This window comes from Aulonocara stuartgranti, assembly GCF_965226115.1.
Source record: "Aulonocara stuartgranti genome assembly, chromosome: 3".
Taxonomy (NCBI): Eukaryota; Metazoa; Chordata; class Actinopteri; order Cichliformes; family Cichlidae; genus Aulonocara; species Aulonocara stuartgranti.
The window spans coordinates 13,801,545-13,813,247 of record NC_138941.1 but is presented as its reverse complement, the minus strand read 5'-3'; the positions used below and the strand labels follow the sequence as shown (position 1 = coordinate 13,813,247).

General features: G+C 46.4%; 2 protein-coding genes across 2 annotated transcripts; both read left to right on the top strand.

Annotated features, from left to right (window-relative positions):
• Nucleotides 1-77: 77 nt before the first annotated feature.
• Nucleotides 78-4,204, top strand: LOC309702350 (leucine-rich melanocyte differentiation-associated protein). Its single transcript, XM_082527042.1, has 5 exons — nucleotides 78-171; nucleotides 856-1,044; nucleotides 1,526-1,707; nucleotides 1,787-1,864; nucleotides 3,653-4,204. Exons 2-5 carry the CDS (start codon nucleotides 889-891, stop codon nucleotides 3,840-3,842), a joined length of 606 nt encoding a protein of 201 aa, XP_082383168.1. The 5' UTR covers nucleotides 78-171; nucleotides 856-888; the 3' UTR covers nucleotides 3,843-4,204.
• Nucleotides 4,205-7,060: 2,856 nt separating this feature from the next.
• Nucleotides 7,061-11,647, top strand: paqr9 (progestin and adipoQ receptor family member 9). The gene has a single exon (XM_082511888.1). It carries the CDS (start codon nucleotides 8,234-8,236, stop codon nucleotides 9,377-9,379), a length of 1,146 nt encoding a protein of 381 aa, XP_082368014.1. The 5' UTR covers nucleotides 7,061-8,233; the 3' UTR covers nucleotides 9,380-11,647.
• Nucleotides 11,648-11,703: the final 56 nt, after the last annotated feature.

The window sequence follows — 11,703 nt, the reverse complement described above, 5'->3', positions numbered from 1 at the left end:
TTTCTCTTTTCAACATTATCTCTGCTGCTCCGACCCGAGCCAGCGCTGCTGTTATTGTGATTATCCGCATCATGTGATCAGCAGGCCGGGCATGAAAGGAGGCCTTTTATACGAGCTGTAAGCAGTTCTCAGAGGCTGGTATGCAGGCTACATCTGATCCTCTTCAGCTCGGTGAGTCCTGATCAAACTGAATATCTGTGCGTGCTGCTTTCACACTAACAGGCTGCTCCATCTACACCAATCAAGGCATTTAGACACATTTTGGCGTTTTTTTAGTGATTGCTGGTTCATCACATGCTGAACAGTGTTGCAACAGACCAACTGAAATCATTGTTTCATGAGCTCCACATTAAATCCATGGTAGCGTTGAAATAAAGTCTGCAGCAGTTTGATGTTTCGGGTCCTGTTGCTGACATCGTTGCTGTACATTTTGTTCCCATATTGTTTACTAGGTTTTTTCCTGTTTCCTTTCAAACAGTAAAACGTGCTGTTGGTAGCCTACCATCTGTTTAATCTGCTTCAGTTTGACTTGATTTGTGTCTCCAGCTGTAAAATGTGTCGACTCTTCACACGTTCTGTCTTCATGCTGCGTTGCTGATTGAAGCACAAGCATGTTTTCCTTGAATCCTGCCTTCTGTAACAGCACACACGTATGAATATGCTCTTCACACACTGACACGCTGTCTGTACGTTAGCTTTGTGTGAGTGTGTAATTTCCCGACTGTCCTGAGAGTCGATAATGTTCGAGGGAAAAACAACATTTCTTCCAGAAGCATCCAGACTGCTCTGCGTCACTGCTAACCAGCTGTTGCTTTGCTGTTTGATCATCTGACTTCTAATCTTGATCACTGCCAGCTGGAGGAACAGAAGACACTTCACTGCTGGGTCATGGATCATCATGCATCAGGCCAACAAAGCCATGCAGCACATTTCCAGTGGCTTTCCTTTGCGTACCAGAGCCTCACAGAGATCCCTTATGAAACCATCCTGACACAGACAGACAGCCTGCAGGTGCTGGACCTGAGCTACAACCTGCTGGATGAGTATCCTTTTGTAAAGAGCACAGCAGCGTGCCGACCCTTTGCTAAGCTGTGTGTGCTTAAAAATGCTGAATAATATCTGTGTATTGACAATAACGCTAACTGTTTCCAACTCTAACTTTAACCTGACGGCTTCTGTTCTTTAGCAAACATCTTCATATAGATGATGATCCTGCTTTGGTTTTGTAAGTGATGCACATAGTCAATAAAAAGCCATCGAGTGTTGATCCGAGTTTCAGTGTAAGAGGAAACATTGGACGCTGATAAACAGTCTGCGTAGCAATCCGCCTGACAACAGTTCATTCGTATTAATGAAGTTTTTCATGTAATCTCAGTTTGACTGTGGGCAGCAAACAGAAGGATGTCAGTTATTATTTACCCACTCCTGGACATGAGGGTCCTGTGGATCGGTGGGATGCTGTGGGGGCGTCAGAGCTTTCTTCACTGACGTACAAGCCTAGTGTCCTTCACTCAGTCCTTATTGGAACCCGGCTCTGCTGGGCCGCCTGGAGAAGCTCAGCACTCTGATCCTGGACTGCAACAACTACACGTCTCATGTCAAGTTCCCCTACATGCCAAGCGTCACCACAGTGTGCATCAACAAGAACAAGATCAACAACCTGCCTGTGTTTGTGGAGGAGATCTGGAGAAAGTTCCCCAACATCAAGTGAGCTTTTTCTCTCTGATGAAGCGTCTGTGTTTGCTGTTACTGCTGCCTCATGTGTTTCTGTTCCTTCTAACCGCAGGATCCTTAGCATGATGAACAACGAGGCAGCACCCAGCTACTTCAATGGAGGCAGTCTGACCCAGTACACAGACTACAGGTGAGCGTGCAGGTTGCTTTCACAGCGAGAGCTTTCTCCTGAATTTACACACAGTGTGCAAACGTCATATTATCAGTATGAGCAGGGATAGCTCAGTAGGTAGAGTGGTGGCCCCATGATCGGAAGGTCGGGGGTTCGACTCCACTGAACGGCTACCCTGAGGTACCCCTGAGCAAGGTACCGTCCCTACACACTGCTCCCCGGGCGCTGCACTGGTGGCTGCCCACTGCTTCACTGGGTGAATGGGTTAAATGCAGAGGAACTATTTCCCTATGGGGACTAACACGCACACTCTCTAAAGAAAGATACATACAAACATGTGCTCCACACAGCATAATGACCTGTGTCCCTCTGTTACCACCGTTACCACATGATGTTTATAGAAACACTACGTGCAAAATCTAGTCACGCTGTCTGTTGTGTACAGCGCCCCCATCTGAGTCATCAGTGCAAGAACACAAGGCCAAGATGTCCTGTGTTAGAATAAACATTTTGTTTTCATGGCCACGGTCGGCTGCACGGACACTTTGAACAGACGAGCACAGAACTACAGGAGGTCAGTTTAGCCGTAACACAAGCCTGTGAAATCATTAGCATGCTGTGTGTGCCTGTGTGTGTGCCGTGACACCTGCAGAGGATCAGCTGCTGTGGGCACCTCGCTAACTTCAGCTTTTAGAAACAGCTATGGTTTGAAATATTCCTCTACGGGCCAACATGTGCAGACAGACGGAAGTGCATGAAACACATGTTTTCACAGTAAAACAGAAAAACATACAGTTTTAAGATAAACAGTAAACACGTGGTATCCAAGGAAACCAGACGAACGCTGTCTGATGGCTGACCACAGAACAGCTTCCTGCTCCGTGTTAATGATGCCTGAAGAACACAGCAATAACTCTGCATGTTCACATAAACAGCAGAGCCTTCTTTGCACCACGATCTTCAGTCTGCATCTGTCGGCTGTTCCTGTGTCTCACAGTCGTGCATCAGTGTTGGCTGTTGGCCCTCGTGCACAGATTTTTCCATGTCCTTGAAATCTTTTCATACTGTGTGCTGTAGATTTTACCTCTTCCATCATGTTGTGCTACTGTTGTCAGTGAACCACAACAGCTGCACACTGCTTGTCCAGCTGTTTCTTCTTACTATCACTTCTCAGCCACCTGCTGCCCTGTTCCAACTGTTGAAAACCAAACAGAGAAAAACAGTAAAATGTAGTTTGAACTGTTTTCTGATGTGTTTATGAGATTTGCAAACCACTGTCTTTGTGTTTATACGTAAGCCCATCTTTGGAATGACTCAAACCAAAACAGTCCGAACATGTAAATGTTTTGTGGACATTACAAAGACATTGTGCCTGTAACAGTGCTCAGCATGTGTATTATAATACCAGTGCTGTTCAAATGGTTTTTATGGGAACACCACCCACTTGTGTGGAGGCATATCTATGATCATCCACACACAGATGTCTAACTGCCTGGTAGGTGTTGGCATGAGTTTCTTGGAGTCATTGTCAGACTGGTGCAGTGGGCCCTGGATACTTCCTGATGCACAGCAGCACCTGTCATCACGTGTCAAAAGTATGCAGGTAGTTCCTGGAGATTGAAGGAAGTGATCTGACCGGCCACCTGACCTCCATCCAGTGGAACATCTCCCATTTAAGAAACTTTAAACTTGTAAGCTGTGATGATTTAAAAGGTTATGAATCAACACAGTCGGTGTGCTTTTTCTCTACGAGTCTATCCGCGGTGCATTCACCCATCTGGCCCTGTTCTTGCTTTGCCTCTTCAGACTCTATGTGATCAGTCAGCTTCCAGGTCTGGAGATCCTGGATGACACGGAGGTCCTGGAGAAGGAGAGAGCCCAGGCTCGGAAAACCTACCGGCTACAGCAGAGCGGTCACAGCAGCAGAAAACGGAGAAAGGACTCATCCAAGAAGCACACTCGCATTCAGAAAAAGCCCAGCAGCATTATGAAATAAAGCCTGTGTCGCCCGTGTTAATGTTATAATTGTGCGTTCTTTGTCTGCTTGTATTAACATTCATCTAAAGCTGTGGTTTGTGGTCATGTATGGGCATGTGTGTCTGCTGGGCTTCATCTGAAAAACAATCAATAATTAACAGGAAGTGCAGCGAGTAGCTCTTAATGCAGAGCACCTGTTTTACTGAATGAATAATAAAGCAGCCAGAGGATTCTTCCTCTTATCGCCTGTAATGTTTCCATCATCAGCTTTCACACAGGTGCTCTCACATGTTCCTGCATCTGCTGACAGAAACGTGTTCCTTTTGTTTTTGAGCAGTGCATCAAAATCACTGTGTGCAATAAAACGCATCATAATTTTAATGACGTGCATTTTTTTAACAACACTAAATCGACTGTTTGTCTGCTCGGTCACCAGCGTCAGAGCTGCAACAGGCAGGACTCCGAATGACTCCAATCATGATATTTGTGATTGTGGAGATATCAGAACACTCTCAGATTAATGTTGTTCTGCATACTGATCTCAGTCTCTTTGCATCAGCTACAGGAAGAGGGAGTGAAGTTGTGTCTGCATGTGTTACAGTCGGTATTTTCAGCAGGAGGCACCACTGTCAAACTCACACATCTGGTAGTTTCCCAGAGAAAAGAACGACATCAAACGTTAATTGAATCAACAAACCTTGAACTTTTCTTCGCTGTGTGAAGCACAGCCTGTGTTTCTTTAGAAAATCGAACCATCTGATTGGCTCACCCTGCACTCACACACGCCGGCCTCCTACTGCGAGCTCTGTTTGGTCAGAAACCCGACTCTTCATGTTCGATGCTTTGCAGTGAGACCTTTGTTTCACATGACTTCTCGTTTCTCTGTTCTGTGTTTTGCTCTCTCGGTTCCTTCCTGTGCTTCAGCTGACACCCTCAGTGTGCTTCTGCAGCTCTCAGTATGAGACGTTCTCTCAGTCTCCCAGCATGTGGTCCTGCATGCTTATACTGAAGGAGCCGTGAGCTCTCACATTTGTGTCACAACATGCTAGCAGTTACAGACATGTTATTTGTTACCACGTTTCAAAGATCAAAGTGTTGTTAGAACGTCTCACGTCTGTGTGAAACAGACAGTGCAGGTAACCTGACAGCGCACGCTAGCATTAATGATGCCCACAGACCACATATGATAGCAAGTCAGGAGTGTATGTGATGTGTTAGCTTCCATATCTAGTTCACTTACGTCAGCTGCACAGGCTCGGCTAAGGTTGGGACACTGCGACTAAGCCCTGTGGATACGTCTTCACATATGCGCTGACAGAACCTCTGGGCAGATGTGCAGCCCCACTGAGCATGCTATAGTTCTGAGCAGCGTTTGGAACAGGTGCAGATATCTGTGCTCTGTGCGCAATGTTGTATAAGTTGTGGCTTTTAGTCATTTTGAAGGCATTCAGAATCCAATTATTCCTGTATGATCGATTTGTGTTGCTGTCAGAGTTTCCCCTGATACTGATGAACAGAAGCTCACTCAGGAACGAGGTCACACAGAGCTCAGGTTTTCACTCGTGAGGGGAAGCAGTTGATCTCCAAACCACTTCAGCTTGCTTTCCCCCTGCAGGCTGTTTTTATTGGTTACACACATGAACATTCATAAAGCTTGATGCTGTATTACCTATGAGAAATTCCTATAACTGCTTACAAAGTGTGATTGTGCGAGCATGGTTATACAATGTGTGGTTACATGATGGGAGTGCAGCTCTCCCAGATTGTTGTCGGTAGAATCTGTTCGTCTCAAGGCTGCTTGTTGCCCTTATCGAGGTCGTGCACGCAGTCATGTGTGTGGTTACCTAGCAAACAGAAGCACTCTAGCGTTCTACCTACAACACATGCATCAAACCTAACATTCACCTTTGCTGACTCTATCTTTTCATATAAACTTTCCGTCTTATACAACATGTTCTAGATTTCTTTTGTCTGGATCTAATGCTGATGTGTTTAAAAATATAGACATAAATACTCGTAAAAAGGGGAACTGGGCTGGTTGCTGACTGTGTCATCTTTATATCCTTTATTTCCATGATGTTCTTCTTGCTATCAGTGTCACGTTTGGGCTTCGTCTACACGACATGATTGTTTATTCCCTGAACAAACTGTAAAGGTCATATTTGAACCCTTCACTCATTACAACAGGAGGACGTTTTGACATTAAGACCACTTGTCCTGTATTCAGATGACTGTGCTGAGGTTTGAGGTCAGATAGTCACCAAATGTGAAATATGAACCAAATATCTTTAAATGGTAAAAGTTTCCTGTTCTTGTGGAACACAATACTTCACTCTGAGAGCGACTTCTCTACACTAGCTTTCTGTTCTCAAGTACATGTTTTTGTTTGTATTTTGTGTAACTTTTGTTAGTCTCTACCTCTGCATTTATCTTTGCACTTGTCTAAATAAGGAGGACACGAGATGAATAAAGATTATTTAAATAAATAATTCAGTGTACAGGAATTCATCACACTGGTTGCAGGAATGAGGTTTTTCTCACACAGGATGTTGCTGGCTGCCTTTGTGATTAATAGCTGTCTAACTAGCTGGTCAGAGAACTAACTAGCTGGTTAGGATATTGAAAAACTGAGTTGTTATGTTGGTAGTGGACAGGAAGCAGACTTCGTCCTCTGCACTGAAGATTATTCCCTTTGTTTTTCCCTGTCTTGTCAGACATGCAGTGGTGTAGCATGGTGCCCCTAACAGTGCAGTCCTCATCTGTCCCCAGTGTCACTACAGCAAACCTCAACCACACGACACGGACACACGCACACTCAAGATTTCTGTATCAGCTGCACGAGTCGTAACTGTACCGGAAACTGAGTGAATCCCCTTCAAAATAAGGCTCTTGGAAGATTTCACTTCGATTCCGTTTTATTTAATTTTGTTTGTAACGCCAAATCACAACAGCAGTGACGTCATGTTGCTTCCCATTATAAAGACCAATAACAGGCCGCATTAGAGTGATCTCTCTGCGTTTGTCTGCCTGCTCGGACCCCTGTTCAACACACCGCACTGCTACATCACAACAGTCCCGATCAGGTGTCAAACACGAAGCCTGCCTCAGGATCAAATTCAGCAGTAACAAGGACGCGGGCGCATCTTTCCAGAGCAGTTTGTGGTCGTAGTTAAACGTAAATGATGAATTCAGAGACGCACGTCCTGCCACACTGATAGTGCTGCCAGCTCTGCTCTGCTGCCCTCTGCACCCAGTGCAGCTGCTCAGTTGTTCCTTATAATGAATAATAATGAACCTCGGCTCAAATAACAGTTTCACCTCACACGTCCTGTATTTGGTGCTGCCTTGTGTTGTAGTTAGAGACTGCGCTTTGGCAGTGCGGCGGCGGTTCAAATGGTGGACACAATGACCTCTTAGAAGTGTTACGTCACAGCCTCGGTGTTCCCGTTTGAAAGCGCTGACCGGAAACTCGCTGTGACTGCGCGTAACTTGACGCAGGTGCCTGTCAAAGCGCCGTTCCGCTCGGTGTTTCGCAGAAACGCCGGCTGCCGTCGCCCTCCTCGGGCATCGCGCTCTCCTGCCTCATCGACCCTTTACGCGTGGAACATATGAAGGCGCGCTCTCGGCTCTAAAATGCTATTTTTAAACGTGACCTTGCGTCGAAGGACTGAACGCCGGCTCGTGTCAGTCCTGAAGGATTTCTTCGTGCCCGCAGCGCACTGCAACACACCGGCAGCTGAATGAATAGAAGCCGGGCCGTGGAGACTCGCTGCAGCAAACAGGACAGTGCTGATGAACAACACGGCCTACATGCCACGGAGTCTCCAGGACACCAGCTGTACGGACTCCTTCACTGACGCGCTGTTCCACCTTGTAACACAGTAATAACTGAGCTCCATTTTATTCGCTGCTGCAGAACTAAGCATCACAAGACAGGTGTGTGTGTGTGTGTGTGTGTGTGTGTGTGTGTGTGTGTGTGTGTGTGTGTGTGTGTGTGTGTGTGTGATCCACTATGCAAAAGAAGGAACGACCAACAGGCAGATGGACTTTGCATGCTGGATGTTTCTGCTGACCTTGGAAACCAAAATGAAAAATTAACCAGTGGCCTAAGCTTTTTGGATATTGCATAACTCTTCTTTGCTCTTGGTTCACTCCTGGGCTTTGTAGTAGCTGCTCACTGGATTAGTGTGCAGCTCACGAGGCCTGGAGGTGCACAGAGGGTGCTGAATGGTCTTTTAGAGCTGGGCCCGTCTGTAGATGCCTTATCCACCCAGAAGCAACGGATTGAATCGCAAACCACGATGTGATCAGCAATAAAGTCAACAGCCAAGCAATAAAAGTGAAGAACTTATGCAAACAGAGATCCCAGCGGAGGTTTTTGTCCATCGGCAGCATAAATAAACTCTAACTATGCTTCTGAACTGCGGTCAGCCATTGCCTCTCCTGAGGCATACAGACGTGCCGCCTCGAGTCATAGAAAACTTTATCCTGACGGGCTACCGCTTCCCAAACTACAGCCTGTGGGACTGCTTACTGTCAGCGTTCAGGCCTACCAATGAAACGGGCAATTTCTGGACGCACTTTCTTCCTGTTTTCATCTTTTTCTACTATTTTGTGGAGGTTTTTGGTTGGGAAGGTGCGCCTGATAGCGGTGAGCCTTTCTTCTATCCGCTGTGGAATTACTTTATTGGGGTGTCCTGTTTACTGATGGCCAGCAGCATGGCTCACCTGCTTAACTCAATGTCTCTTGTGGTACGAGAGGTTTGCTTCTTCGTGGATTACGGCACCATCAGTGCGTACACGGTCGGCTCATCGTTGGCATACTACTACTACATCCACCCTCAGGCAGGAATAGCAGAGACAGGGAGCAGCTCCCGGGTGGAGTTGAACCGTGAGGCTGCACCCTCAGCCTATGCAATCCCAGAGTGCAACGTGTTCTTTGAGACCTACTACATCCCGTGTGCATGTGTTGTAGCAATCATCTGTGTTTTATCCTGCTGCAATACTCGGCAGAGGTGGAGGCAGCATCGATATATCATCCGGACGCTGGTTTTTCTCCTTCCGTTTCTCATCTCCTCCACACCAATCTTCTACCGCCTCCTCACCCGATCGCCTTACTCCACCTCCTCCTCCTCCTTCACCGCTTCCACCCCCATGGCCCGCTTCTTCTATCGCCACTGCCTCTGGTTGCTGGTGTCAGCCATCTTCAACATTAGCAAGTTCCCCGAACGCCTTGCGCCAGGACGCTTTGACATCTGGGGGCACAGCCACCAGTGGTTCCACTGTTGCACGTTTTTGTCCATCCTGGATGAACTTCACATGATCAAGGCTGAGATTAAGGCCATCTTGCTGAGCCCAGCGTTGCTGCTGCCCCCCACCTCCCTCTCCCACCTCCCTGGACCCACCGTTGCGTCCACCTACGGAGTGATGCTCCTCCTCCAGACCACCATTGTCTCCATCATCGTATGGTTCTCCTGGCGGGCCAACTGTATCTATGGATCCCAGAGAGAACAGCTGGAAAAGGAGCACCCCAAGAAGCACCTGAAATGTCACTGATCACGGAGAAGTCACCGCCATCATTAGACCCGCCGTATGTTCCCGCCCCCTTTGGATTATAAGGATTATATGTAGAGCTCACACGTGTGGTTGAGTGCATATCTTTGCCAGTTCTTTCCCCAGAGCTGCTCCAGCACCTCCTAACAGGACGTCTGAGCGCTGGGACAACAACTACCTCTCAGGGCTCTGCAATTATGGTTGCTGCCCAGGAGAACTAATGTTCCACTTTACGACTGGTTAACATGTTAGACGTTAGTGGGACCATTAAGAACATTTGCTGATGAGCTGTCTGCTGTTAGGTCCTTTTTGTTCTTCCTCCTCCCTTTGTTATTTCGAGCTAAAACGGTGTGTTGCTGCGGCCTGTGCCGAGCCCATTGTTTCATGTCCAATGATTCCTTTGATAACATACCTTTTCTTCCTCTTACTTGCACAAACATTCGCACACGAATCTCATTTCCTGTCTGTTTTGCAAGTGACCCTTGCAGCAGGAAGTGTGCGTTGCACACGACGACAGAAATAGCTGAGAGCTCTTCTCAGTCTTACAGTGAAGCACTTTCAGGGGCCGCACATACTCGCCCCGTCATTAAGAAGCCATGCTTAACTTTCTGTAAGGACACAACACTTCAAAGCAAATAACCGTGTCCTTCTGACACCGCAGTTTTTGACAGGTGAAATGTGTTTGTGTGACTGTTTCTGCTGTTTGTGTGGTTTTCCCCTTAGGCTCTGCTGCTCACTGCAGACTTTATATCTTTATGATGAGAGCAAAGTCTGCAGAGCACTGTTCCACTTTAAAGGTTTGCTTTGTTAGCGTGAGCACAGTGACTGCAGCAGTGGGCTCTGTGTCCGAGACCCTTCATGTGCTGAGCAGCCTTCAGAGTCAAAGCCATAGTTTGAAAAGTGTTGAGCTAACATCACAATTTCAGTTCCTACGAGCTGATATGACCACGTGTGTTATCGTCAGCCATACGCTCAGTGTGTCCATTTTTTAAATACAGGCTGAAACCAGCGACGTTCAGTGAGTCCAACATGAACAGCCTGAGGCTGTACGGTCGAGTTAAATGTTAACTTTACCACCAAGTCTTGATTGAGCAAAGTTAAGCTTTGTGGCGTTGCTTGATCACACCTCCTCAGCCGTGAGACTTGGACCCTGTAGGGTTTGGTTTAGACACCATCCATGTACATCGTGTTATTTAGATGTGGGTTGTCCAGAGAAGCATTAGTAGTGGATGAAGTGGACATATAACCTCTCATATGCTGAGAACTCGAACATGGAGGTGGAGCAGGTCAGCTTGGTGGCTTCATTGCTGGATGTCAAAGTATACTGGGCGAGACACTCGAAGCACCAGTCGCTGCAGATGTGTTTGAGTGTGAAAGATGTAGAAAAGATGCTCGTATGAATCTACGGGTGAAAGAGACCTGCTGTATAAAGTGCTTGAGCAGATTAGAAAAGCTGCATAAGAGCCAGATTTTACCATACAGTGACTAATGTCCCCAAATCTGTACTGCTGAACACAAACGTAAGTGTGTAATAATGATGATGATGATTTTAGTTAAACAGAAATATTCTTCTGATCATTTAGTTTCATGTCTTCCACAAAAAGAAGCGAGACATCGGTGTGGTCCGGTCCTCCACCCCGCCGGGTTTGCGCTCTTCAAACGAACAGTGACCATCGGTGGTTTTTTTTCTCTTTGACCTGTTTGTTAATCTCACGTGGTGACGTTGTGATCATGTACTAAAATCTGCACATATACCTGCTTATACTTGCACACCAGAAATTAATTCTCATGGATCAGAGTTGTTTATTACACGTGACACTGGAATATGTACGGAGGGAACATAGAGGTTGAAATCATGCTGCACTTTCTTCAGGCTCCTCGTGTGGCTCCTTTGAGGGTCTGTGGTGCTGTGATATTTCATTTCAGGTTAAAGTATTGCTGTCTGATGAACGGCCTGAGAGACTCGTCTGTGTTGAAGCAATGTGTTTACCTCAATTCAGCATTCGAATCGTTGTGTTGCTGAGAAAAACCATCGCTGGAACCGATCGTGTCCGGTTGAGTCTGGAATCTGTTAAGCTGTGTTCAGTATGAGGATGTTAGACTCACTGACTACTCATCTTACCTAGTGAAGTACTCAGGGTGAAGAAAACTCTAATAGATTATTTACACATGCATTTAATTATGAATGACTTCAGGAGGGTAATTCTAGCACTCAGTGTACAAATCCTAATCAAATAGTGTATCTTTGAGTTTTCAATAAATTACACAGAGAACTTCTGTCATTGTGGGTCTTTATTTTCTTTACTGCTTTCATAATCAATGCCACT

Coding starts and splice junctions, on each gene's coding strand:
- paqr9 (XM_082511888.1), top strand. CDS start 8,234: ATGCTTCTGAACTGCGGTCAGCCATTGCCTCTCCTGAGGCATACAGAC.
- LOC309702350 (XM_082527042.1), top strand. CDS start 889: ATGGATCATCATGCATCAGGCCAACAAAGCCATGCAGCACATTTCCAG. Junction 1,045..1,525: donor GCTACAACCTGCTGGATGAG/TATCCTTTTGTA, acceptor AGTCCTTATTGG/AACCCGGCTCTGCTGGGCCG. Junction 1,708..1,786: donor AGAAAGTTCCCCAACATCAA/GTGAGCTTTTTC, acceptor TTCTAACCGCAG/GATCCTTAGCATGATGAACA.